A 27,736-nucleotide genomic window follows, 5' to 3' on the forward strand; every position below is an offset into this window, starting at 1 on the left:
ACCAGAATCAAGCAACCCCTTGATGACAACACTTGTGATAGCCTCCAGCCCCCTTTGGCTATTGGAAAGGCAGTTAAGGCAATGGATGTATGCATAGTTTCTAACATTCATTCTGGGGGTTTGCTAGTGATCCCAATCTCTCCTCCGAGGCTGGTAGGATACAAATTACCGAAGGTTAAGAAACAGAGAGAGAGATACAGAGCGAGAGAGAGAGATAGAGGTGGGATTTGCTGGCAGTCATCAGAGGGAGGTCGTGTGTGCCCTGATTGGATATAAACACTGGCATATTATGATTTCTGCTTCAAGCAACAGTTCCTGCTGACTGATTTAGACCTGTTCAACATTTGTCTCTTTGACGGAGAAACGTGATTTTCCCAGCGGTGAGGTATGTTTCGACTTTTCAATTGCGTTTACACAAGACAACTTGTGCCTTGCGTTTTATTCTTTTTTGGGGGGGGAGGGACTGTGTCATATTTCTTTGTTTAATAGGTAGCTCCTAATAATTATCAATCCTTAATTATAATCGTCATGGCAATGTCAAATGACAAAATGATTTCAGAGTGTTGTGTGAGTGTTTCCATAACCAACAGCCTTATGTTGGCTTATGTCCACAGATCCTGTGTTGATTTGTTTTCTCAAAATTTCTCCTTCTAAAGTTGATTCTAATCAGTCTAATGGTTGTAGAAACCGATAAGCACACTGAGTTCCTGACCTCTGACCTCCATGGAGTGGAGTTGGAGTAATATCAAAAAAGACAATAATAGTTCATTAAATTCTCCAATGATCTCTCAGCCTTAGAGTCATATAAAATAACAAATGAATGCAGACAAGTTCACCAATTAAGAATTTATAGTATTTTTAGATAGTGATAGTTTAAAATCTTTTTGCCACAGTAATGACATAAAATATTATTAAGACTATTGTTTCAGTTCACAGTAACAGCATAGGGACCTTGGCTGGATATTCCTCAGGTCCTCTTGAAGAATTCGTAGAGTTCCTTCAAATCAGTTGGTTTCCTGCAGAATCCAGGATCATCAGTTTTATTGGATGTGTCACCACTTTCCTGTAAAGGTCTGGAAAAAACCCAAACTGTCACCCTCAGATGAGTCCAAATTGGTTAGGATGTTCAGGAACAACTCAAAACTCCCGGAACACCAGTATGACAGACAAAGATTGATCTATTTCCTAAAGATGAAAAGAGGTATTTTTATAGGAGTAGGGGTGAGCTCTTCAAACCTAAGAACACGATGTTGGTACAATCCACAAAGTGGTTGAATAATAAAGAAGGAGAACTACCACCAAATTCTTCAGCTTCACCTCAAATCAGCAGCCAGAAGGTCAAAACTTTGACACAACTGAATCTTCCAATGGGACAATGATCCCAAACACACATCAAAACTGGTGTTGGAATGGATAAAGTGGTTTAACATTACATTTTTGCACCGGTCTTCCCAAAGCTCCAACCTCAACAATATTTAAAATTTGTTGACTGTACTTAAAGGCTGCTAGAGGTTAGGAAATCATTCAATTTAAAAGAACTCTGCAAAGAAGAGTGGTCAAATATTTAGACAGAATTATGTCAGAAGCGTCTTGAAGGCAACCAAAACCATATGGTTTGGATGCAACTTTGTAAGGGATGTTTAACCAAATATTATTAGTGGGTGTATTGATACTTTTGTCTATGTGGATTAGAGAAAATCTAAAATAAATAAATAAACTTAAGCAACCAATTCTTGTTTTTTAAGTCATTAGAGATGTATGATGTACAATCGTTCCAAAAAGAACAGTTCAAAGAAATTATTAAAAGCCTAAAATGACCATGATATGCATGATGAGTGTATGCGAGCTTTTGAACACAACTGTATGTGTTTCATCATGTGTGCAGTGAGAGAGAGAGAGCAAGCAAAAGCCTGCTAGTCCTGTTACATAAACTAAAACCTGTTGGGTGCAGCATTATGCGGGCTCATGTGTAGTTGTGTGGGTATTTCTGATGCTTTGGGGATCTTAATGTGTTTACAGAGTCACTTTATGGAGGCTCATCTCACTAATGAAGAAGAACAGCAAATTCCCACAGCTGGAATTACATGATGACAAGTTATTGTCATAGTAAAAAACTATAAATATAAATGAAAACACAACTATGCATTTGTGCCACAGCAAGGCAGAGCTCCACTAATATGTCTGCCAGTGGGGTTGACCACCACAGTTTTTTCTATTTTGCTGTAAAATTGTCCACAGTCGGTTACGGTGTAAGAGCATGGAGTAAATGGAAATCACTTTCATTTTTAGTTCTTGTTAGTCTTTGCATGCTGCTTCCACTTTTTAGATTTTTGGATGCAGATCAAATAGAAATTCATTTAAAATCGTTCATGGGGTCAAACTGTTTTCTCTGTATTTACAGGCAATATGGTAGAGAATAGAATATGTTACACCACATCCTGATTTAATCATTGTTTACTCACTAATGACCTCTGAGTGACCTTCTGCAGCTTTGTGATGACCTATGCATGGCCAGCCTGGTGCACCTCTGAATGATGAAGACTTCTCACATATTCATCATCCTCTTTCTACTCGACAGGACTGTGGTAAAGTATTTTATTGTGCCAGCAATGACCAAACGATACCTGATACTTGAAAAAAAAGTTCTGTAGCTGTAGAAGTGCAGCTGTACAACATCCAGTGAAATGCCAGTTTATTAGGCACTCTGCTAAAAGCCCTAGTGGGGATTACCAGAATGAATATAGATTGTGAACAGATAGTAAGCATTGGTCTAAGAGTATCCATAATAATGTTAAAAGTCTATAAAAGAAAAGCATGCAAAGGAAAAAAGTATATAGATGATTTTTAAATCACAGTCATTTGTAAGCCACAGAACTTGTGTCCTTTATCGTCATGTAATTTAAATGCAAGTGTTGACTAATGTAAGGCTAAAATATTGTCATATGTTCACTTTTGTATCTTAATGTACCAATTTGAAACCAAAAGGACATTTCTGTTAGTCCTCATTTTCACATTCCACATTCAAAGAGGTGTTTGTGGGTTTAGACCTGGTTTAAGGGTTAATGTGTGTGTGTAGAGTATATCAGCAAGGACTGTTGAAGGTATGGTGGCAGAATGGATCCGCTACAGAAATGAGTGTCTGGTCAGGATGAGCGCAGAACCCGGACCAAACGGTAATCCACACATATGCTCAATAATCATATGAATGCTAAAACATACATTAATTAGATTTAACGCTTAAATATAGTCCATTAATTTAAGATTAAATCATTTAATTTAGAATAAATGTGCAAACATGGTGAAAGTTTTATAGAATATTCATCCATCTCACCGACTGATTATAAAACATACAATTCATTCATTCTTATTCTGTCTCCAGAATTGGTATGCAGTCGTATGTTTGACGAATATGCTTGTTGGTCAGATGGACAACCCAACTCTACAGTCAAGGTGCCCTGCCCCTGGTACCTACCTTGGTACAACCAAGGTAGGTACCAGGTTGCAAACACACATATATAGATACATTTAGGTAAAGTTTTTTTTTTTGTTTTTTACAATTACACATTTTCCTGCATTTTTCCCCAGCACACCACAACAATGAGTTTTAAATGAAACAACTCAGATGTGACTATGTGACTTGCAAACCTTTAACTTTTAGTGATTCAATTCAAATGGCTTAATAAAAAACTTTATTAACTGTTTTGGAATTACAGCCATTCAGAAGCTCAAAAAATAATTGGACTGACAAACACTTTCATGGCCATGTGAGAGCTGTTCCCTTGTTATGTTGGGATAATTTAAGCCGATAAAAGACTGTTGATTTCAAGTGTTGAACTTGTATTTGATAACTGTTCATTACAATTCTCAATATGAGGTCCAAAGAGATGAAGGTGTAGGCGACCTACAGTAGATAGAGAACCCACACAGACATGGTGGCCATCATTATGGCAAAATAAAAAATAAAAAACCCAAAATAAACCTATAAGAAAGACAGCAAAAACTTTAAGTGTGCCAAAAGAAGGAACACAATATAGAACTCAACAACATTAAAAGGTCAGAAAGACCACAGAGCATAACTAAGCTGGATGAATGCAGATTTTTCTCCTTTGTTCACAACAGCTAACCAAGTCAAGAACACTCTTGTGAGGGTAGGTACCATTGTAAAAGTCTACAATTAAGAGACACCTTCTGATACAAACTGATACACATGAAAGCGGCTGCACGGTTTTGGAAAACCATTGATATTTGGAGAGATTAAACCAAGATTAATTTGTACCAGAATGATGGGAAAACAGAAACAGTTCAAAGCATACTGCATTATCTGTCAAATATGGAGGACATAACGTTATGGCATGGGCATGTATAGCTGCCACTAGAACCAGGTCACTGGTGGTTACTGATAACTGCTGATTACTGATAAAATGGTGGTGACTGCTCTTAGAAGAAGCAGGGATAATTCTGAAGTGTACAGGGCTATTCTATTTGCTCACAGTCATTGCTATTCAGACAGGTTCTGCAAAACTGATGGGGCCGTACTTCACAGTGCAAATGGTTAGTGATCTAAAATATGCTTTAAAAACAACCCAAGAGCTTCTCAAAACGAAGAAATGGGATATTCTTCAAGTCAATCGCCTCAACTAAACCCACCAGAGCAAAGCAGCTTTTCCGTTGTTCAGTAAAAAACTGAATGCAAAAAGACCTGAAAACAGGCAGCAACTGAAGATGGCTGCAGTAAAAATCTGGCAGAGCATTTCAAGAAACAAAATCCACTATTTGGGCATGTCCATGGGTTCTAGACTTCGGTGACTTAAATGACTACAACTGATACTTATCCAAATATTCAAAACAATACTTCTATCCAATGTCCAAATAAGTGACTGTATTTTAAACCCATGTTAAATATTTGATTTTAAAATCTGCTGTACTGATGTACAGAGAATAAATGATTTTTAAAAAAAAATATTGCTATCCAAAAACACATGGACATAGCAACAGGTTATATACACACAGATAAAAGCATTGTTTTAATCACAGACATGTGTTTTAGCCTCTTTTCTGTTTTCCTGTAGTGCGTAGTGGCTTTGTGTTGCGTGAGTGTGGCCCTGATGGCAAATGGGCCACCAGAAACTCCAGTCTAACCTGGAGGGATCATTCTCAGTGCCAACCTGAGGACAGCCAACAGGAGGAGGTATGCATGGAGCATATGGGAAAATTGGTCAGAAAATAATTAATCAGAAAAAAATTATCAGAAAACTGTCACCAAAGTAGAATTGATTTAAAATTATGGCAAATTCAAGGGTACATCAGGTATGATAGCTAGCGCAAAAAAAAAAGTGTGAAACTGCAAAATCAGTAGAATCAATGCTTTATTTTTCCATTTGAAAGTGCATAATTATTCTGAATAACAATTTTTAAAACAATTAGGATTTAGTAAAAGGAACTTACGTAGGTTCATATTTAGTGGCCTCACAGCAATAACCCACCTTTGTCTTTTTGTTTTATTCTGTGTAGGAGAAGCAAATTATTATTTATGCCTGCTTTCGGGTCATGTACACAGTGGGCTACTCTCTCAGTCTGGTCAGCCTCTGTGTGGCTCTGATTATTCTTCTCTTTTTCAGGTAGGTAATCTATCTCATACTCTAATATTTCTCTAAGTAGCATTTAGGCAGACTTTCTTCTCAAAACCAACTTTTCTTAACTAGAGCTGTGAAGCTTTTGCAAGTGCAAATACCATAACAACAATAATCCATGAAACATGGGGAAATTACACAAGCCTTAGCACTGCAGCTATAAGCTCTGTTGTTACAAAAAATTAGAAACAAAAAGTGAAATAAATCTCACTCTCTATGAGCCACATGTTTAGCAGGCTGACTTTGTTTTGTGATTATTATGTTTTTAACATTATTTAACCTTTGTGATACTTGCAGTAAGCTCCACTGTACCAGAAACTACATCCACAGCAACTTGTTTGCGTCGTTCATTCTGCGAGCTCTCTCCATCCTGACTAAAGATGCTCTACTGGGTAAAACCTACCTGGAGTTCACAGACAACAGGGACATCTTTGAAGTGAACAGTAACCAGGTTATAAGTATAAAAACTGGTATTATTTCAGTGATACTAATATATGTGTCATTTCACAGATGACATAGATGAATATATTTAACACCCCTTCCTTGGACAGCTTCATCATTCATGCGAGATAACATATAGTAATACTAAGTGATAATTAGTTATTAATTTGACTTTATAAATTGTTACATTATAAAATAAAAGTGTTCATTACCCAGGCAGTTTTTTTTAATTTCCTCATATAGACTTAAGTATAGCCAGGGACTCTGAAGATTCATAACTGTTAGAAGTGACGTATACTTCTTAATTCTACTTTTTTGTATCTCCTCCTAAAAACACACTTAAATATTAGGCATTGTCCAGCTGCCTTGTGGCTCAAGTGCTGATGCATTACTGTGTGGGAGCCAACTACTACTGGCTTCTCGTGGAAGGCCTGTATCTGCACAACTTGCTGGCACTGATGGCTTTCTCTGAAAACTGCTTTTTTGGTGGATATCTGTTGATAGGCTGGGGTAAGCCAAGGACACCAGACAAAAGTAGCCACATACAACACAAAGGAAATGAAGTAGTTAAAGGCTTGGCTCACATTATGGCAAAATTGGTTAGGTCAATCTCACAATCCTGAATTTTCTCTGCTTACCTGAACTGTCGTTGTTTCAGGCACCCCAGTGTTATTTGTCTTTCCTTGGATTCTTGTACGTTACATGTATGAAGACACAAGGTGAACTTTTAGTCTGACTTCTTTAATAATTATTTTTGCTGACTTTGTGCTGCCTTGTACCTATTTGTATTCTTTTCTCATCTCTTCTTTAATCTCTTAACTACACTCTACATCATAGCTTTAGTATATGTATGCAGTAGTTTTAACACCATTTTGTTCTGTAGTAATTCTCCATGGTTTTACTGTGATAAAAAAAAAGTGTTGATGTAATGGTAATACATACATAATGCATATGTTATTACAATGCATGAAGTCAGAATGGAGCACTTCAGTAAATAAAAACTGCTTATCATCTTCATGCAACATCTGTGTTTTTCAGGTGTTGGGAAATAAATGAAAACATGGCTTACTGGTGTATAATCCGTATCCCTATTCTCCTGGCCATAATGGTAATAGACACAAATATAAAGGTTATAAAGTAAATTTGTCAGTATGAACAATCATGTGTGAGTTATGTGACCATAAACAGCCCTGTGACCTACAGGGGGGGCAGTCTGTACATCATAGTCACCTACATATCACCTCCAGCTTTCAAATTAAAACTAAAATGACTAAAATAATAATTACAAAATTAATATACTAATGACTGTTTCTCTTATTTTATCTTTTCAGGTTAACTTCTTCATCTTTATTCGCATCATTCTGATCCTTATATCTAAACTGAAAGCCCATCAGATGAGATATACTGACTATAAATTCAGGTATGTAGATAACAACAAAGTAATGAACACTGACAATGACAAAAGATACAGTTTTTCTCGATCGCCGCAATTCTCAAAGCAGAAAAAGTCATTCTGGCATTTTTCATAACACGAAAGACTCCTACAATCAAAACCTTTTTAAAATATGTCAAAACACGAGTAGTCAGTGAAATCAGTGTAATTACTGTGTTGTCACATGCACCTGTGACACAGACTGACAGTATGTATTTCTATGTGTTCCAAGTAAACCTGTGAGAGTGTGTAAACTTCTGACAGTATAAATATTTGAACAAAACTTGAAGTAACTTGACTGGAAATACTAATACAGTATTCAGGGAAGTGAGAGCTCCAGAGAGAGAGTGTGCTGATGAGTTTTTTAGATTCAAGTTAGAAGTGCCTCAACACAGTAACAAATATCTTTAGTAGTGAAGTATGTGTAGTAACCATAGCATTGTGTGTAAAAACAACTGGAATGTCTAATGTGGGTGAGGAAAAGCGTTACTGATTTGAGAACTGCATTATGTATAGTGAGAATTTTTTATTAGCACTAAGATGAGTGGAGGTGCTTTCATCTCCTTGTTGTCTTGACATAATTATCTAATGTTTGACCTAATTTGCTCACCTATCTTTAATTTAGTTTAATTTTAGTTTTTTTTCCTTTCGTTTATGCTTAGCAACTAAAAAAATCAGGTGAAAATAAAACATGAATTAACTAATTGATAGACTTTTTTGTAAGAATCTTGTGTGTAAGTGTAAAGATCAAAACTCACACATATACAGACAGTAATTAAGAGAAGACAAGTAAGGGAACTCTGTTATATCGCTTGACATAACCTTCGCCTACAAAAGTAAGCATATCACTGCTTCAGTGAGTTTAATAACAGTTCAACAAGTAAACACCAGGGAACATTTGATTCTCATGTTTCTTTCCAGACTGGCCAAATCTACGTTGACCCTGATCCCTCTGCTGGGGATCCATGAAGTTGTGTTTGCGGTGTTGACGAATGTGCAAACAGATGGAGTCTTTCACAATATCAACCTCTTCTTCCAGCTCTTCTTGAACTCTTTTCAGGTATAATCAAGAATCTGCACCTAGCTTGATACTATTTACCATCATAATAATTTGTAGATAAAAGTAGCAAAACACTACTAAATGACCTTTAATACAAACTCTTTACAGGGTTTACTTGTAGCCGTCCTGTACTGTTTTGTCAACAAGGAGGTATGTAGCATGTGATGTGGTGGACAAAACAAACTTCTCATAATATTAATCATTACATTTTTGAATGAAGCCTCAGTTTAAGGTTAGAGCGGGGCTTGTTTAAGGTCAGCGTACAGGTTATAGTTAGCTGAATTGAATGGTCAGCCGAGAAATTCATGTAAGTCAATGTAATGCCCATCTGGAGTGAAAAGGGACTAGGTGACACTAAAAAAGGTGCAGGCCCTCTTGGTCTTGATGTTGTTCATATGTTCTACAGTTTAAGAATTAAGACATGCGTCTCTTGTAAATGTTCATCATGTTCAGCAGAGAATGTGTTACTCATTTTTTGCAGATTTTAGCTTTTGCATTTGAGATATTTCCCTTACTTTCAAACCCAGTTTCTAAGTCAAGTTTCCAAATTCAGTTCTCGTTATTATCCTATCTCAAGCGTCTTTCCCTCCCCCATTACTCACCCCTTTCTTACAGGTGCAAGCAGAAATAAAGACTACATGGCAGAGGCTGAAGCTGTGGTTGACTTACCTAGATGAACTGAGAAATAGTGACAGTAACACACTGCAGGTGGGTGTCAATACAGTGCACACAGGAAGCAACCAGCATTTAGCTAATCAGTATCATATTTAATCGTTATTTTCCCTCTTCTCATCGCCATCTTGCTTTAGTTGGTTGTGCTTTTTTGTGGCTTTTATTGTTGCTCTTAGGTTTGTTTAAATAGGATCATGCATGTCACTTGCCTCTGCAGTGAGTGGAGTCAGGGGTCCCCTTAGGGAAATAAGGTCTCTCCTACTGTCACTGAAAGCTTTCTATATTGCCACTGCCTCAATTTAAAGTTTGCCAGCCCTCAGATAAAGGATACATTTTGACCTGGGTCCAGTGGCAACCAGTGCCAATAACATGCTGTAAATGTAATAATAATAATAATAATAATGTAAAAAGAAACAAAAACGTATTTTACAGTGGTTTTTGCTGTGTTATTTATATAGTTGGTGCATTAAAGAGAAACTGAAAACTTGCATAAAGGCTAATAAAACAGGCAGAGCAAAAAACATGATTTATATAGGAATTTCTGTTTTGTAAGAGAAGGTAGCTAGTTATCCTTTGATTGGGGGCTTGCCTGTACCTTCACACTGTGCTGGTAAGTTTCTAGAAATTTTAATAAACTGATGTTTCTTCAAATGTGATTATCAGCTAATATTTGAAAATAATACCTGCTGTAATATAAATATTAGCCTAGTCCTTTCCCAAGGCCACACATTTTGATTATGTGTAAGCTATTAATCAGCACGATACTTGTTCACTGACTCAGTGAAATAAAATTAATTAAAATGGTTTCTTCCTTTTTGTGCTTATAGTTGTGTTTACATTTTTATGCAGACTCCTGTCAGCATGCCTCCATCTTCCCAGTGTCACCATCTGTCTCTTTACAAGCTACCTGACGGCTGCCCAGAGGTCAGCCACCTCTCTCCTATGCCCCACACCTCTCTTTCACCAGCTCCTCACCCTCAGGTTCCCACTACTGACTGCTATGCTTACCACCAAGACAAGATGGGAGACAAATAGGTGAAAACCTCTTGGCATGTCGCTGCTGATACTAAGGATAGAGGAGAGGATGATGAGAAATTATATGAAATGTATTGCTAAAAAATTTAAAATGGTCTTAATATTTCTTAAATAATTTGAAACTATAAGTAATTAGCATGTCCAATCAAGACACTCTTTGACTAAGGTCAAGATTTCACAGCACAAATGGCTTTCACAATCAGAGGGTTACATTATGTTATCCTCTGTAGGTGGATCTGTATTTAGGCATCAGGCATTTTTTTGACTGCTCTGTAGTTCTTCAAGGCAACAGAGTGAATCTCAAGTATGACTCCCTTCTCTGAGCACTTGATTAAACATAAAATAAAACAGTGACATTGTCACTTTGTGGACAATTAAAGGGTCATATCCTGCAGCACAAAAAAGCAGTTCTCATTTTATTGACACAGAGGAAATAACTATTTTATTTCTTTTGCTATTCAAGCGGATGTGAATTTTTTTTCAATTAACAATATTATCTATCTTACTGTGCACAGTTGGATCTTAACTCTCCATGCAGCCATCCAAGGCACTTTTTCAAGTTATTATAATAGCTCATTCCATTCCCCACAGAACATATTTAGACGTTCATTTCCACTTTTACAATGAAACTGACAAATGAGAGCAATTAAGCAAAAAATGAATACTCAGAACAAGACTAATTGCATAAAAATATTACACTGGTAATGCAGTCATTTATTTTAAAAAGCAATGTAATGTGTTGGTCTTATTTGAACCACTTTGACTGTGTTAAATCCCTCTTTCAAAAAATAATCTGTCACTGTAAATGTGTGTAAAACTCTCTAACTTAAAATTGTAACAATCCAGATGAACAATCCAGTAAGGTTTTACTGGCACTGCCACCATCTAGTGACAGAAACAGAAAACACACTGTAAGGGAGAATTTCACACTCATATGAAATCATGCGGAAGGTTTAATGAACTGCTTATTTTGCTGGCAGTTCTACTGCTGAGTAATGTCTCAACTCTACATCATATACATAATTTGCTACAGGTTTTATTGAACAAAGTTATAGCATAGATTCTCTATTAGCATTATGTTCATTTCCATAGGGGAAAAAACAAAACAAAAACTACTTATGTTCTCTTTTTAAATACTAGTAAAGCAAATGTGGGGAAAAATGTTAACTCCCCTTCAAAAAAAGGGGAGTAGGTGAGGTAATGTACATTTAAATTGTCGTTGTCTAAAAGCCAGATTTTAAAAGGTCAGTTAAATGTGACATTTGGCCTAAATATATACTTTTTGTTTTAGTCCAGCTACTGCTGTGTTTTATGATATAAGATGTAACAGTGTTCGTGACTTTTCTTATCGATTTACTTTTAATAATATTAACATGGTGCAGTGTTACTAGATATACTGTTTATATTCAAATGTCACAAACATACAGTGATTGTAACTGAAATAACATGAATAATAAAAAGACTAGTTGTAGAGTCTTGAGTGACGTGCTTATTGGACCAAGGAGTGAAAGGACGACCATTTTCAAAAAGAAGTGGTGGTTAACGACACCAGCTGTCAGCCACTTACAATGCAATCTTCAGAACCCTTCCAAGGGGATTAAAACCCCACTATAATTTTGACTTCTGAGACTCACATGACGAGGAAATGTCACCCAAAGGAGTCGCACAATGGCTCCTCTGACATAATGACCCACGCCTTGTGTCACACTTTGCCTCATGTGACAACACATGTGAGCTCAGAGTGGGTCAACAACAGTCAGGACCACCACCAAGGGGAAAACAAACTAGTTAAATACCTGGGCCTCTCTCAGTTCTTTTAGACAGAAAGACACTTGAAATGAAGTGGGATTTGGGGCATCCTTCAATAAAGTGTAGCGACTTTAATCTCTGAGGCAAAGGTAGGAGGAGACAAGCAGGCACATATTTACACATAAATATATAAGAAATGCCTTTTAGATCATATCACTACATGGTGTTCTCGGTGTAATGGAAAATGAGAGTGAACTTCCAAGAACCAAAGCTGCAATTCAGAAAACAGGGTGTGTTCTGTGTTGACTCATTTGTTTTGTTTCAGCCTGCCTTTCAGTGCAGTCAGTGATAATTATATCCAACTCCTTCTCATGAGATGCACTTCAGTGGTTGAATAATCTTTGTTTTTTTTTAAATAAATATGTGGATTCATAAAAACTACACAAACGGGAACCCAAACTGAAGTTACTTTAATTATATGTACATTACCACAAACCACACTGTCCCACTATTTATCCGTATTTGTTGAAAATTCACAGCAGATGGACTAACCCACAGTCACATTTCATATATTTTTTTCTGGATTAGAGACAAAACTGAAAAGAACAAAATTTTGTAGCGTTTTCTTTTCAACAGCTTAAGCTCCATTATTCTTTCATTTATTTATTTATTTGGCACAGACGCAGAGATGGGATATCCGCAGTCAGTCAGGCCTCACAGCTTTGCCTCTGTATCTATCAGTGGTGTATACAAGTAAGCAGCATCGTCCTCCTCATAGATGATGGTGACCGTCTCACCAGCATCAGACACTGCTCCGCTGGTCTGCATGTACGCCTGAGAAACAAAGAGACAAAATTATTTCAGTTAAATGAAAACTTAAATGACTTCAAGTGATATATTGGAAGACAGCTACAGCTGCCAGTCTGAACTTCATTCCAATAAATACCCTCTCAAGTAACTGCAGTCGCTCTTCATTCAGAAGATTGCTTTGTCTCAGCTGGCTGACCGTGTTCTCCAGTCCAACGAGTTTTTCCAGGTGTCTTCGGTGCCGCTGCTGCAGCACTTTGACCTTTTTCTGCAGCTCACACACAATTCCCTCCAGCTGCTCCTTACTCAAACTGTTCTTGTGGTAGCTGATGATGTAATAAAAACAGAGAGTCTAAAAACCATAATACTGCAAAGGGATATAAGAAAGACTCTTTCATTGAATGAAAAAAAAAGAAATTTAAATTAAGCATCAGAACTCACCAGTGCTCCTCGAGCTGGTAATCTTGCTCTGTATCGTCGTCCTCCGACTTGCCTTCATCTCCCTCTCCTCCTTCAGAATCCAGTCTTTCCAAAGTGAGGACCAGGGATGTGGGGGAAGGTGCTGCGTGTTTGGACACTATAGGCAGAGTGGATGTGATGGGTGTGGAGCTCAGAGCCGATGATAGTACCGTTTCTGGTGAAAAGGTAAACTGGGTAAAGGTGTCTTTGGGCAAAACATTCGGTATCGTCTCGAAGTAGGCAATGACTTGAGTTTCATGGTTGTCGTCGTCGCCATCTGAGAACAACTCTGTGGTATGCGTCACATCTTCAACTCCACTTAAAGCCACAGCCTCATCTGTGCACTCAAGGGTGGAGTCATTCACTACCAGCCTGTGTCCCTGAGTTAAAATGGCCGCAGTTATTTCATTCATAAGCTCATCTTGCCCTTCCCCAGCAGGACATTCAGACATAAGTACAACCTCTGTCTTCTCCCCACTGTTACTTAGATGATCTATTGTGTGTAAAACAGTTAAAGGGAAGTTTACCCCCGTTTCTAATCTGTCTACTGTTGCCAGTGAGTCTAGTTCTGGCTCAAAAGAGCAGTCAGATTCTCCAACATCACTCAGTTGCACCAAGCTGGTTTCTTCTTGTTGCGATGGGGCGACAGCAATCTGATACAGGTGCACAGTGTGCACTTTGTTTTGCATGTCTGCTGTGTCAAAAACCATGGTCTTGTCATCTGATACCGATACGCTTGGATTACAGATAGTTCGAAGACGCTTTGGTTTCTTCTCACCATCGTCTGTGGCTTTCCGTTTCTAAAAAGATAAATCAAAAAGCATAAAACAGGGTTTTATCTTAACTCTCCATGTTAAGATATAAGCTATAAAATGATGTATTTGTTATTGTATATTCTGGCAACATAAACTTCTGTATTAGTATTCTGTATGATTCTGGTTAGTTTTGTTCAAGAAAAAACAAATGCTGTGTGACTCTAGCATAGAATCTCCACAATTACAATAACACTATCACTACTTAAAATACTGCAAGAGTTGCTCTCTAGCCTTATGAACTAAGGTAAAATGCTTAAACTAAAATCCAGGTAGGAGAATGAAACTTTCCTGTGTTTTAAAACAAGACCTCAGCATTCAGTAAAATAATTGGCGATACTTTGCAACACTAAAAATCAAGTTTAGTTTCTTTTTGCTTTACCTCAGCCTCCTGAAACACAGTGGGCACAGCGTCTCTCTCAAGGTAACGGATCCCCCATCGCACTTTGAAGCATGAAGGTGCAAAATGTTCGTGGCAAATATACTGGTGCCGAGAGGGAGCCCAGTTCTCACGTCCCATGTTTCTCAGCCACTGCTGCAGCCTGACTGGGTCCTGAAGAGGGAACCTAGAAAACAATGAAAATTACACACGTAAAACACTGATCACGCTTCCTTCAAGTGAAATTGTTCATATTAATGTGCAACTAGAAAATAGCTTCCTAAAACTCAGTTTACATTGTGTGTGTGTCAGTGATTGGACAGTGCAAATCAGTGCATCTGATATGATCTGATCAGGTAACTGACTGACTCTGTGGACTCATCACATTTTGGCTTGCTCTGACCAACTACATCTTGCAGCAGCTTGCAGCTAGTGTAACGGTGTTCATATTTACTTTTGTTCTGAACCTGTTGTAAAGTTGTGAAATCTGTGAAGTCGCTGCATGTTCTTTTAGACATTAATTGATACATTTGCCAGCACCCTTTCAAATTACACAGCCAAAAACAACAACAACAACAAAAATAAATCCCCCAAAACAGCCAAGGTGTTAGGCAATATTCTTGAAGTACTCTTATTATTGCTGAAAAGTTTATTTTATTCGTAGGATGTTTCATCTTTTGAATTCATTGTAAATTACTTGCATGCTATAGCGACTTACACAATCTAGCGGTGGGCAGATTGATACTTTAACAGACATGCCAGCGCATGTTGCCCCTCCCCCCTCCTGCTGCCATGTTTTGTTATTGTAAAGTCACGTGACCCAGACTCAGATCCAGACACGTGTAGGCTGTAGTGAAGCAGAGGAGCATCCTGTGGAGGTATTTTATGGCTGTAACTAAATATACTGCAAATATCCGTGTGGGAATTAATAAAGATCCAGACGAACATCATCATGGTGTGGTAAAAGTGATGTTTCAGTATCTTTGTGTCAGATATTTTTCAAAGTTTTCTTGGTCATCACAGATGTTACCAGAAGACTGATTACCATGACAATGATATATATGAAATACTTTATTGGAACTTAACAAATGAAGTATGAACTAACTACGATAATAACGTAGTAATACCGTTTGTGTCAACTGTCAAGTCATTATTCACATATACAGCACAGTAGAAACCAACACAAAGTGCTTTCCAAGCAGGCACATTCAAACTCTCCAGAATAAAATAAAATGTTTCAAAACAGGTGAAGCGTTGTGAGATGTGTGTTTTTAGTCTAAAGGGCTTCTTTTATTTTAGTCTGGACTTCTTTGAGTTGCTTGAAGACGTTTCAATTCTCATCCGAGAAGCTTCTTCAGTTCTGAACTCAAGCAACTCAAAGAAGTCCAGGCTTTTTTCTTTCCAAGCTCCTTTAGACTACGATGACCTGGATGACTGAGAACCTTCACAGACGTGTGTTTTAACTTTAACTAAAGTAATTAAAAATATAAGGTGTAAAAAATAAATAAAATTAGCTGTCAAAGTATTCAGATTAAGCATATTGGTCCACTGCTGTCCTCTACATAAGCTGCCTTTATAAGTTAAAAGTATCGTTGATACTGGCTGCAATATCGTACAATGGTTCTGCAGCTCTAGGAGTGCATCAGCTTAAAGATAAGGATGACACATCACTATTTCTGCCTGCTCTTCTGCACAACTTGTCAATATAACTTACTCACCAGACTACCTTAGAGCTACAAATCAGACAGCGTTGATATAAACAAAAATGTCTTGATTAAAAGTTTGCTTTAATCGAGACTTCACCGTGTTGACGGCCTGGCTTAAATCAAGTCAAGTGCTGTGTTGATTAAATGAAGGCTCCTTCAAAGTCAGAAGTAGAAGACACAAACTTATCAAACGTATAAAAAGCGTCTCCTGTGCGGAGATTTTCTAACCTCGGTTGTTATTTTCCGTCAGTAAAAACGAGATTGTGAGACTAACCCGTCGAACAGGAAAAAGTTGCTGGAAGTTGGATTGCGCCTCTACCTGTCTCATCTGAGCATCGCGTTTAGCTGGCCTGCTAACACCGCTTTAAAACACCTGCTCACCTGTAGAAGCTTTTCCTGTCGCTGTCGCTCGCGGAGTCATTCTTGCAGTTTGGGACCGAACAATATTTTGGCATCTTGGAGCGCTACGGTAACTTCTGCTGCTGTCTTCGTGTCCCGCTGAGTTCATAACAAGGTGAAACAGGTCTGTGAAACTCGTGCTGTGTTGTAAACTCGTGGCGCCTTAGGTGACGAAGGAGGATCAGCTGTTGGAGTCTGCGACGTCAAATGAGCGCGACCGCCACGCCCACAGGAAGCAGGTAGCTTTGCTTGAGGAGTCGCGGATGACTTGGCAAACTGTTTTACTTTTTCTAGATGTATACATTTTAAACTTTGTTTCAGGAAATAAGCTGTTTCGTTGTTTTATGGGACACTTTCGTTAGTTACCCCAAAAGTGATAGAATTACATAAATATACAGTACTGTGAAAAACGACGTCGTTTCTTTATATTTTTCTCGGAAAATGGGTTCAGGCTGTTATTCTTCAACACAGCCTGTTAGGCTGCTTTCTTGACATTTATTCAGGACTAGCTCCCCAGGTTTCGGAGCTCTTTGGATATTGACTGCCGTTTGTTCCGTTCTCAGTGAAGATGGTGCATCAAACTCTGACTGTATTCATATTTCCAGCATTTTGTTTCCAAACAATGCAGCCCATGACAGAGCCATGCTTTACAGATGGCTGTAGACACCCACTGTTGCACCTTTTTCCTGAGATCCTCCGTACAGAAGAGTTTCACATTTGGATTCATCACAATAGTAAACCTGTTACCACTGATATTTAGTTCAGTTCTTGTGTGACTAAAAATGAGTGAAAACGCAGCTAATGTCGAAGACTTTTTGACAGATCTTCAGTAAGCCTGGATAAGTTATTTGCTCTAGTTCCTTGGAAGAAAAATATGATGAAATTAAGAGGGGTTCAAAACTTTTGCACAGTACTGTACACTGCTCTTTCTGCTAGCTTGCCCCCATCTATTTTTTACATTTTGTTTTAAGTAATAGCTAATGTATTTATAGCTAATAGCATCTTCTCCACTCTTGCTCTTTGCTACCCACGTATTGGCTTGAGTTTGGATCTGTGATTATTATTTACTTCATTTAGTCTCCAATTTAATACTCCTCGCCATCTTCCGTATTTTCTATGGATTTGAAATTAGAAACAAAACGAATAAATCAAGACTAATACAAACCTGCTGTCTTCCATTGCTTTTCCTGTCCTTTGTGATCTATACTTTCCATAGCATTCTTATTTGTAGCCTTTGCTGTTTCTGAAACATATATTAAGTATTTTATTGAAAAAATCTGATCATTGTAATTAAACAAAACAAGGTAATATTTTTGAAGCTTGTTGAAACTGCAAAGCTGCAAGCTTAGACTATTAGCTGACATAAATAAAGATATAGGCATGTTTCTAAAATCACTGGACTGGCGTTTTTATTCAATATTTTTCTCCAAACATTACACAGAATCTTTAAATGATACAGTATATATACATACACATCAGTGTATTTCTTTATCTAAAAAGTTGAGGGCCACTGGACAATGCAGCTGTGCGTTTCAAGACAGGATTGCATTTCTGATGTTTGTGTACTGAAGAAATTCACATACGGGGTTAATAAGTCACTGGTAATTGAACATGTATTGGAGACTAGAGTGCCAACAGTGTTTGCTTTACAAGCTAGTTTGGAGAGAGTGGACTGTGCGGGAACCGCTGGGTCAGTGGCACAATGACGACCGAGGAGATGAACACATGGAGAGCAGCAGTATCTTCCTTACTGGGAAGCAGTGCACGTGACTGAACCAGCTAAATACACCACTAATGGCAAACAGCACCTTTCAGTGTGTACCCAGAGACTCAATATCTGTTTTTTTAGACTGGAATCATACATGTAATAAGATTTTGGATTTGTGAGAAATAAACCGACATACTGCAGAGTGGTTTGAGAAACACTGATAGACATGCTGCTTTTCAACCAGTTTCCAAAGCTCTAATCTCTGTGTATGCAGGCCAACAGTATACAATGCTAGGTTTCAGAGTCACAAGATGCACCTTGCAAAAACTGAACAATCATTTTCATTACAGATCTTTGGTAAATACCAGCTATATGATGCCGTCTGATGAGCTCACATATTTAGAAACAAAGCAGCTTGAAGGAAACTCGTCAGAAAATGTTGTGGTTGTTTTTGTACCCACTGATGGAACACAAAAGCAGGCAAAGGGACAACGGAAATTGTAATTTTTCAGTTTTAGCCGGTAATGTGAAGGAGTATATCCAGGTCTGGACTGGGCTGGTCTAAGTGATCTCTTCCCATCCGAACTAAACCACACACTTTATGCGTACAACTAGCTGAAGTTTTTTAGGGAGAGGGATCCTTTAGGCTAAGCATGAACAACAGCATGTCCGAGCGCTGGAAGGAACGAGGTGGCTGGGATGGTTCGGATCCGATGAGAGGTCATCAGTGTCACAGACAGATTAGATGGGTCTCTACATCATCCCCAACTGCATAAGCGTGTTGGCATATGCCATGGGCTTGACATTCGGATGAGGCTGTAAAAGGAGATGAGAATTAGATTCGAATTTAAGAAGATTTTCAAACTCTTAAGACACTACTAGCTAAACTTTTAGCAGTTAATAGTAGTTTAATGTTTTCGTCTTTATTCCACTTGGTTAGGATAATATATGACTTCACTGCTCATCTCAGGGTGTTATGATTTCTAATGCATCATTTTCACAAATTATTGTCAGATTACTTTTAAATTAGGAATAGGGGAAAAAAATGGCCTAAACATGAGGGAGATGTTCAGATCAGTAGTCCAGCAGATGTCACTGTAACACTGTGCATTAAGCTAACCACATATTCAAAATTTGTATAGTGATGATCTTCATTAAAATATCCACTTAAGTGATATAATATCAATGTTGTTTCTAGGTTTCTTATCTTTAAAATCTTTGTTAATGAGAATGAAGTACTTTAAAGTTTTTGTTCCACTTCAACCACTTTTCCATTAGCGCAATTCAATCCCTGTTTCATGTAGAAACATCTGAGATATCGCTTCTTTTAATTAAGGACCTGAAAGTGATGTACCTTACTGACTAAACCTCAACATGCACTTAATGCATTACGGGTAAATTTTTAATCTTTTAGAAGACACTGCCTGCACTGCTTTATTTATTAAATAACTATTTATTTCTATATCATCATCATTATTATTATTATTACTATTATATTGATTTTATTAAACTCAACATAACAGGACACTAACCACAGCTGTGAACTGGTGAAATTCTGGTTTGAGGTCTGATCCCCTGAGGTGGATATATGCTCCTTTGTTTCCCATCTGATCACTGAGAAAAAAAGGAGAATACAACAGTTAAAATGTGACACTTTTTTAACAGTCAACACTTAAGTTAGGTAACTTGATTATTTACCAGTAGTTGGGTGCTGAGAACACGGTGATGCACTTCCCTGAGTGAGTGACCTCGTACCCCTCAGCTTTGACCTCATGACTACGCACAATGAAATCCAGCTTGTTCTGCTCCAGGAAGCGCTCCGTCACATCGGGCCCAAACTGGCAACTCACCCCTCGCTTACTGATCGACCGGCCATTCTGTGTAAGAGGGAGAGAGAGACACAAACTATAAAGCAGGTACTGGCACAAATTGCATCCAGATCTGTAGGAAGCACTGAATTATGCTTCAGTATAAACCTGTGGGTGAGAACTCACCTGTGGCTGTGGATCTGACCAGAGGAGGTCACACATAGGACCTGTGAACGCATGGGGAAAAGTGTTAAATTATACTTGTCATCCCTTTTAAAGGTTATTTCTTATAGCAATTTAAACTGATAATGACTTAAGAGTCTGGCCCCACCTGAGTCTGGAGGCTGTCTATTCCTGTCAATCTTCCTTAAGTCTTCCAATGTGACACCATCTTCACTGAACAGCCCACCGTGCATAACCTGACATGGAGAATTTAATTAGAACTGTGAGTACAGCAATAAAAACACATGAAACATTGTGCAAGAAAAGTGATGAATAAAAAAAAATAGTAATCAGTAAGTTATCGTAACAACACATACTATTTCAGAAGCATAACTGAGGTGACAAAAATTACATACATTAGCATACTGCTATATACTTTATATCTCATCATTTTGAATTAACTTCCACTTAAATGACAACCATAAGAATTAAATCCATACATATTCACACCTTAAGCGCAAATAAATTACTCGCCAGTGACATCCCCTTTTAGTTCACATTCTCAAAGCTTACCAGTACTTTACTGTTGATACACTGTGCAAGAGGAAGCCACTGGAAGACCTCGCTGAAAAGCTGAAACATCTGGGCTGTGTACTTGGCTTTGACCTCCCCTTCAAATCCATACATCTGGTTCATGTTGTCCGTCTCATGGTTACCTGCAGATTTAAAAGTGGTTACTGCGGATTACACAGGACACTTAAATATTTTAATCAGTCATTACTATGGAGGATCAATTATCCAGAAAATGATTTCTGGGTATCGCTCTTTAGAAGAGTTGTTTGCGATTACCTTCGGCAGAATTTAAACTTTCACCACCAGGCGGCAGCATTTCACCCCCTATTTAACAACCTCTGCCATTCACCACATTGCTGCTATGAACTAGAATTTACTCCCAGTTTCTTGTATGGTTAAATAAATGTTGCACTGACATGTTGCACCATCTAATGGTACAAATTTGTGTGGTTAGTGGTCTGTATTCCATTAAAGTAAAACATGAACCTTTCTTGTTTAGTTGACTATTCTTCAAAACAATATTTTTACAATACATAGACTATTTGAAGATAATGCCATAGCAGTTGTTTTTTGATATTCTATCAATATGTTCAGTTAATCATGAAAGGTGTTAAATTACTGATAAATTATAGGACTTTGCAGTAGATGCCTTTAAACCCAATGCCAACAGAGATATGTAGTTATCATGATGTACAATATGGCACGTTATAGCAGCCTGAGATCCATGCACAACACTCTTGAGCACTCTCACCTCTAAGCAAGTGGAAGTTGTTGGGGTAGAGCAGCTTGAAGCCAAAAAGGGTAAGAATGACCTCAACAGAGAAAGAGCCACGATCCACAAAGTCACCATTGAACAGCTGAATGCTGTGGTTAAGCACTATGACGCACAAGTTCTGGACAAGTTTGTGGCATCTGACTGTTACAATTTTAGACACAGAAAAGTACTCCAGTGAACACAAATTTAAAACCAATGTGTGTGAGTGTCAGCAAAAACAAAGGATACATAAGGGTTGGTGTCAGAAGGTAAGCCGTTCAACTTGAAGATGTTGAGGAGATCGTAGTATTGGCCATGGGTGTCCCCACAAATAGTTATTTTTTCTGTCTGTGACAAAGAGAAACAGAACATCTTTAACAAAGAATGGAGAACTTTAAAAAATGGCCATGTAAAATCATCTACTACCTGTACTCCCATTATGGATTTTGTTAGTGTTAGCACTTAGAGAATATGACCACGCTCTAATTTTGCACTCATTATTTGTGAACTAAATAACTTCACTTCATTCTTGAGCATATGAAGAAAAATCCTCACCTCTTTTAACGTGATTTCAACAAGACTTGGCAGTTTTGACAGAACATCTTTAACTTGCACCAAAATCTGGGAAAAAAAGAAATACATACATACATACCAGTTTAATTTGAAGCATACACATATTTCCTTGTCTCACTCTACTATATGTCATATAAATAACCATGGTTACCTGATAAGCACACTTTCTGTGCAGTTTCTTCTGATCTTTGAACCAATCCATCATCTCTTTCATGAACTTCAATGTTACCTTCCCGTCTTCAAGTTTTGGGCCTGTATAGTCATCCTCAATCGCTGCACAGTCAAGAATAATATGGTTCACATCACATCTTTCACCTTAATACCTTCTGAATTAAATATTATTATATGATACTAATGTATATTCCTCAAATAAGAAAGCAGACATACTCATGTTTTCAATGTCCAAAGAGTCAACAACAGATTTCTTTGTCTCGTCGCTGGCAATGGCTCTCTCAAAAGCCTTCTGTTTCACAATCTTGTTACATTCTTGATACTTCATCCTTGCATCCTTGTCATTCGGTCGAACCCTCACTACCTATTATCAGGACAGAGACATGAAATAAACACCCTGGTTAACCTTTAACTGGCATTAAAGCATACATAGGGACAAGGACTTTGTATAGCTGCAAAGCTGAGAATATAAATAGAAACAGAAACATAAAGGATCAAATCTCTCAATTAACATATGTAAAATGAACAATGGTTTTAGTCACATGATGTTCTGTCCCATATCTCTTAAGAGTTATACACATTTAAATCTAGCCCCAACCCTTCTTTGCTTACAGAAGTGTTGAATATGCTTTTTGAAATATCATGGTTAGTGGTCTGGTTTGTGCAATAAACTAGAGACTAAGACAGAACTTCAGAGATCCCTAAGGTCTATTGTTATATTTAAATGATATTGCTTATTATGAGGAAGGCACAAACCCCATTAACTGTGGTATGAGAGCCTTCAAACTGGATCTAACTGGCATCATGACAGGATTACAGGATAATCCCCACTTTGTGCTGTTAAGGCAACACAAAGAGCCTAACTGGTGGTGACAGAGCAACAGATGGAAGTGGAGAGCTCTGTACTTTGTTCTATTCAAGGTTTAGACTGGATGGCAAGTGTACATGATGTGTCTTCTAATAATAAAAAATGCTATTCCTTCTTACCGTTTCGTAGTCTTTTAGTGCAGCTTTAAATTTGCCCAGTGCCATGTTGGAGGTGGCACGGCGGTAATATCCCTTAATGTAGTTTTTGTCTACCTCCAGGGCCTTTGTGGCATCCGCCAGGGCATAACCATAGCACTCTGTGCGTAGGTATGCCAGGCTTCGGTTGCTGTAGTATATGGCATTGGATGGATTGAGTTCCAAGGCTTCTGAGTAGTACTTGATCGCATTTTCATAGTCTTTTTCTGAATAAGGAAAAGAAAAAACAAAGTTGCAGTTTAACTGGACCTTAATCACATGCTCAAACATAACGTAATGAGTTACCCACTAGTGAAAGAAATTGTAAAAACTACAATAGTGTGTGTTTAGCAGTGTATATCACTGCCATGATACATGGTTTTCTTAATCATAGGACTGTTGAATTATAGCAAAAATAAATTGTTGATCATTTTGGTCAATCATGATTATTTAACATGATAACTATTTATACACACAGACACACACACAAACATAATATATACACATATATATTTAATGGGTTTATTTTGAAGGGCATAAACTATATTTTAAATTCAGCATTGTTTATGAAGAAATCATATTCCCACCTTTACAAACAGACAAACTAAATCAGGTTTTACAAGTTTTGCAATATATACAACTAAGAAAATAAAACTGCCAAAACATACTAGTTCTAGACCATATTTGTTTTCTAATGTGTGCCATATATTTCTCTTGTTTATATATATCCCTCTTGATTGTATATATTTCTCCTGTTGGCTATTTATTCCTGCTATCTACCATTTATATTTCATTCCAGCACAGTTGGTGTGGAGCACCCACAATTTCGTTGTACATGTAAAATGACAATTCTATTCTATTCTAGAATCTGACACCAGGAAAAAATGTGTCTTATATTAGGAAAGGTAATGGGACTGCAACCTCTGGGAGTGCATGTCTAACATGGTTATATGAATTATAAAGCAGAAAAATACCACCCTGTCCCTCACATAACAGTCTTTTCTTTGCACCTGCTCTGACTCATCAGTATCAACCCCGCAGAAGTTTCCCAATTAACCAGCGATAGACAGACCTGTCGTGGGCGTGAAAAATACATCCTGTACAACGTATTTAATACAAAATGTGAATGACGGCTGATAACCTCATATGCATGTTTCACAGATCACCACTGTGTCCAAGCTGGATTTTATATGCTTTGATTTACTAAGGAATCTACCTAAATGAACTAGAAACCCTAGCGCCGGTTGCATAACAGACACTTTCATTATCTATGTGTTTTGAATGGGGGCGCAACGTGACTACCACGTTTCAACGCTAATCGTAAGATATTAAAAGCGCCCCTTCAGTGACTTGAAATCTAACTGCATTTCAGATAAACGAATAAGAGTTGAGTTACATTGAAGATTCCGTAACTGCTGCCATGAGTTTAGGGAGCTCTGCCTCGCTGCTCTTCCTGTTCAAGCAGCCGCCGGCTAACAGAAAATTCTAGTTCTATGTGAACCTCACATTAAACTACAATATTAACCCGCTGCGGCGGCTAAATGGAAACAAATCAGTGACTGTTAAACAGCGCATGGTCATAAACCTTATAACTCTGAGACATTGGATAAATAGGGAAGTTGGTGGTGTAATATACACGACACGAGTGACGGCATGGGTTAACGTCGGTGCTGTCGCTGCTGAGTGTAGTGGCTACTAGCTAGCTGCTGTTACCCATCAGAGCCGCGGATCCCAATGAATGGGGTTTACAATTAGCATGCTCTCTGAGCAACATTAGCTTAGCTTAGTATTTGCGACCGGCTTTGCTTGAGGTGTACTGCAACACAATCACGCCGCTGCTAACCAATGGTCACAGTGTCAAATTATAAAAAAATACTGAAAAAACACACTGACTTGACAGGTTTTAGAAATTACCTTTAAAGTACTTATTCGCCTTCTCCTTGAGTAGCTCGGCATCATTACCTCCCTCCGCCATCTTCTTCTCACTGCCGTTTTCCGATATGTGCGCCATTGGGATTGACTGTCGTAAAGGTCGCAAAGTTAGGTGTAGTTTTTACCATTTGTCATATTGAAAGTAATTTTACGGGGTGATCATACGTGTGACATTACGAAACTACAACATGTAACCCTTGCATACTGTTCGGGTCAAATTTAACATTTGACATTAGTTTGACATTTGACCACTTTTTCCTAAAATGGCCTAAATTATTTTCAAATTTAATACTGTTGCAGATGTGCTAAAAAAGTGTTTGTACATTGTACATTGATGTTATACCCAATTTCAGATCCACCAGTGTGGGTTAAATTATTTCTGGAATAAATAATTCTGGATTTATTATGAGTTACATGTGTATTTCTATGGGATAGTGGTGACAAGTGGTAGAGCTTGACACTGTCATGAGCGGTATCTGTGTTCCCATCACATTTGCCCAGGTTTCTGCAGAGACAGACACCATCTGGTTTGACTGATCGTGGAAGAATTTCTAAACAGTAAAATACTAAAACGGCATAGTCGTTATCATATATGTTGCACCCAAGGAACCGAGCTCAGAGGGTGCCAGGAGATCTGAAACAGGTTAGCATAGTGGTGGAGTGGTTAGCGCTGTTAAGAAGGCTTCTGGTTCAAATCCTGGCAGGGGGCTTGTTGTGTGGAGTTTGCATGTTTGACTCACTCTAAAGTACCTGTAGTGATTTCCTCTTAGTACTCTGTCTTTCTGCCAGGGTCCGAAGACATGCATGTTATAAGTGCATTATAAATATGTAAGTGCTATATATATTTGTGCTTTGCAAATGAAGGCAAAAATACCCACAATTTAAAAGATCCCAATAATAACCAAATTAGATTCCAGTTATTCTGATTTATCTTAAATTAATATAATTTAGAGTCAGCTGAGATTCCAATAAAAATCAAAAGAGGAACTTGTGGGGTTATAAGATTAGTTACCTGAGAAGCGATTTCAGTGAGTGTGGAAAACACATGCAAATCCCATACACACATGGTTTCCTACCACTGCTTTAGACTAGTTTGCAATAAGCAAGTTTTGTGCTTTGTGTGCCTAAGAAAGTAAATGCATTTCATTGTTACATTAATATTTTGCTAGTTGGGTTTTTTGTGTGTTTCAGTGTCCACTAATAACTTCCTTTGGTGTCCTATCAGTAAATAGTGAAAGTATGGTTTTGTAATTGAGGTTCACATCGATGATAAAAAATAAATAAATAAAAAGCCCCTCTAGTGTTTGTTCTCCCTTCTACAGTATTTAAAGTAGGATTTGGTAGCTGGGGAAACTGTGAGAGAATAGTCACCTGGAAATAAGTCACATAGTGAATTGTTTTGTCACTTCAAGGAGATTTTTATATGTGTGCAGGCTGTGATCAGCTGTCTTGTGCTGCTACTCCAGTATTCCCTTAAAAAATAATGAGATAATCAGATGTTACATAAGCTGTCACAGATTCTTTTCATCCTTTAGACACTTTAAAGCTAATGTGAAAGGTAGAATTCCCCTGAGTGAATGTAATCAGTATCATCACCTTCTATTTAAATTGGTTTGCTACCCTCAGTGTAACCTAAATTTCACCATGAACTTTAGGCAAGCAAAATTTGGCTTCAATTTGTTTTCCAAAATGTTGTGCAAAAGCAAAATTTCCGCAGTAATGTATAGATTCAATATCCAATAACTGATTTAAAAAACAAAACAAAACAAACAACAACTCTAAAATAAATGAGGATTTTATGCTTTAAGTTTCCCCTTTAAAAGATCTACTTCCTGGACAATCCTTACCTTTGAAAATAACCCTTTCTCACTCTCCCTTCCTCTCTTTCTTACATATTTCTCAATTTCTGAGTTTCACATATTAAAGTTAATTCTGCAGCTGTATTTAACTCAGCTGAGACACATTATGTAACAAACTGCACATAAACTGTGTGTTTGCTGATATTTGTTCAGCTCTTCATTTGACTTGCAAATATAATTTCAATGTCAAATTGTATCCACGTTTGAGTTATTTTAGGTTATCAGCCAGCAGGGGTCAGTAAATACATTCACTGATATAGACATAAAACCGGTTTATTTTTTAGGCAGCCTTAAGCCTCGCGTGAGGTTAACCATTGAAATTTTAAGATGATGAGTAATTTGTTTCAAAAGAATAATTAATGAAAGACTGACTTAATGATTCATATGTGGGGCAATTTGCCGTGGTCTGTCTGGAATAACTGCTTTAAATACCCTGTCTTTAAATATGCACCTGACTGATACAGAAAATTCCCCATTTAATAAATTGTTGGCTCAATAACAAAAAAGTACAGCCTCTGGCACAGTTACTTTGTTTATGTTACATATGCCTCCAGGCTATGTGGGGTTTACATTTCTCTCTGTCACTGTTGTATGCACGCAACAAGACACACTA

The 27,736-nt window shown here is 37.7% G+C and overlaps 3 protein-coding genes across 3 annotated transcripts; 1 reads left to right on the plus strand and 2 right to left on the minus strand.

Moving 5' to 3' along the window:
* The first annotated feature begins 310 nt into the window (after nucleotides 1-310).
* On the plus strand, nucleotides 311-11,733 carry gipr (gastric inhibitory polypeptide receptor). The gene is made up of 15 exons (XM_084950879.1): nucleotides 311-385; nucleotides 2,490-2,585; nucleotides 3,077-3,173; nucleotides 3,380-3,487; nucleotides 5,070-5,188; nucleotides 5,512-5,618; nucleotides 5,928-6,081; nucleotides 6,422-6,581; nucleotides 6,730-6,790; nucleotides 7,110-7,179; nucleotides 7,403-7,491; nucleotides 8,425-8,563; nucleotides 8,672-8,713; nucleotides 9,179-9,271; nucleotides 10,085-11,733. The coding sequence occupies exons 2-15, from the start codon at nucleotides 2,532-2,534 to the stop codon at nucleotides 10,268-10,270; spliced, it is 1,479 nt and encodes a 492-aa protein (XP_084807005.1). The 5' UTR covers nucleotides 311-385; nucleotides 2,490-2,531; the 3' UTR covers nucleotides 10,271-11,733.
* A 736-nt stretch (nucleotides 11,734-12,469) lies between these two features.
* Nucleotides 12,470-16,773, minus strand: LOC146373307 (THAP domain-containing protein 5-like). Its single transcript, XM_084950881.1, has 5 exons — nucleotides 16,564-16,773; nucleotides 14,480-14,663; nucleotides 13,268-14,085; nucleotides 12,966-13,152; nucleotides 12,470-12,853 (listed from the first exon to the last, which is right to left on the minus strand). The coding sequence occupies exons 1-5, from the start codon at nucleotides 16,635-16,637 to the stop codon at nucleotides 12,734-12,736; spliced, it is 1,383 nt and encodes a 460-aa protein (XP_084807007.1). The 5' UTR covers nucleotides 16,638-16,773; the 3' UTR covers nucleotides 12,470-12,733.
* A 1,191-nt stretch (nucleotides 16,774-17,964) lies between these two features.
* On the minus strand, nucleotides 17,965-25,347 carry ppp5c (protein phosphatase 5, catalytic subunit). Its single transcript, XM_084950880.1, has 13 exons — nucleotides 25,247-25,347; nucleotides 23,318-23,559; nucleotides 22,547-22,694; nucleotides 22,311-22,432; nucleotides 22,142-22,207; nucleotides 21,836-21,934; nucleotides 21,584-21,689; nucleotides 20,833-20,975; nucleotides 20,429-20,516; nucleotides 20,284-20,324; nucleotides 19,988-20,166; nucleotides 19,822-19,903; nucleotides 17,965-19,105 (listed from the first exon to the last, which is right to left on the minus strand). Exons 1-13 carry the CDS (start codon nucleotides 25,341-25,343, stop codon nucleotides 19,043-19,045), a joined length of 1,476 nt encoding a protein of 491 aa, XP_084807006.1. The 5' UTR covers nucleotides 25,344-25,347; the 3' UTR covers nucleotides 17,965-19,042.
* Between the last annotated feature and the right edge of the window lie 2,389 nt (nucleotides 25,348-27,736).

This window comes from Perissodus microlepis, chromosome 14 (genome assembly GCF_051167445.1).
Source record: "Perissodus microlepis isolate ML-2025 ecotype Zambia chromosome 14, ASM5116744v1, whole genome shotgun sequence".
NCBI classification, from domain to species: domain Eukaryota; kingdom Metazoa; phylum Chordata; class Actinopteri; order Cichliformes; family Cichlidae; genus Perissodus; species Perissodus microlepis.

Excerpts from the sequence above, each read along its gene's own strand:
- gipr (XM_084950879.1), top strand. The coding sequence starts at position 2,532 with ATGATGAAGACTTCTCACATATTCATCATCCTCTTTCTACTCGACAGG. Across the intron at positions 5,189-5,511 it reads AGGACAGCCAACAGGAGGAG|GAGAAGCAAATTATTATTTA; the intron begins GTATGCATGGAG and ends TATTCTGTGTAG. Across the intron at positions 7,492-8,424 it reads TATACTGACTATAAATTCAG|ACTGGCCAAATCTACGTTGA; the intron begins GTATGTAGATAA and ends GTTTCTTTCCAG.
- LOC146373307 (XM_084950881.1), bottom strand. The coding sequence starts at position 16,637 with ATGCCAAAATATTGTTCGGTCCCAAACTGCAAGAATGACTCCGCGAGC. Across the intron at positions 13,153-13,267 it reads TACCAGCTCGAGGAGCACTG|CTACCACAAGAACAGTTTGA; the intron begins GTGAGTTCTGAT and ends TTACATCATCAG. Across the intron at positions 12,854-12,965 it reads GACTGCAGTTACTTGAGAGG|GCGTACATGCAGACCAGCGG; the intron begins GTATTTATTGGA and ends TTTGTTTCTCAG.
- ppp5c (XM_084950880.1), bottom strand. The coding sequence starts at position 25,343 with ATGGCGCACATATCGGAAAACGGCAGTGAGAAGAAGATGGCGGAGGGA. Across the intron at positions 23,560-25,246 it reads GGCGAATAAGTACTTTAAAG|AAAAAGACTATGAAAATGCG; the intron begins GTAATTTCTAAA and ends TTCCTTATTCAG. Across the intron at positions 20,325-20,428 it reads TAGACAGCCTCCAGACTCAG|GTCCTATGTGTGACCTCCTC; the intron begins GTGGGGCCAGAC and ends ATGCGTTCACAG.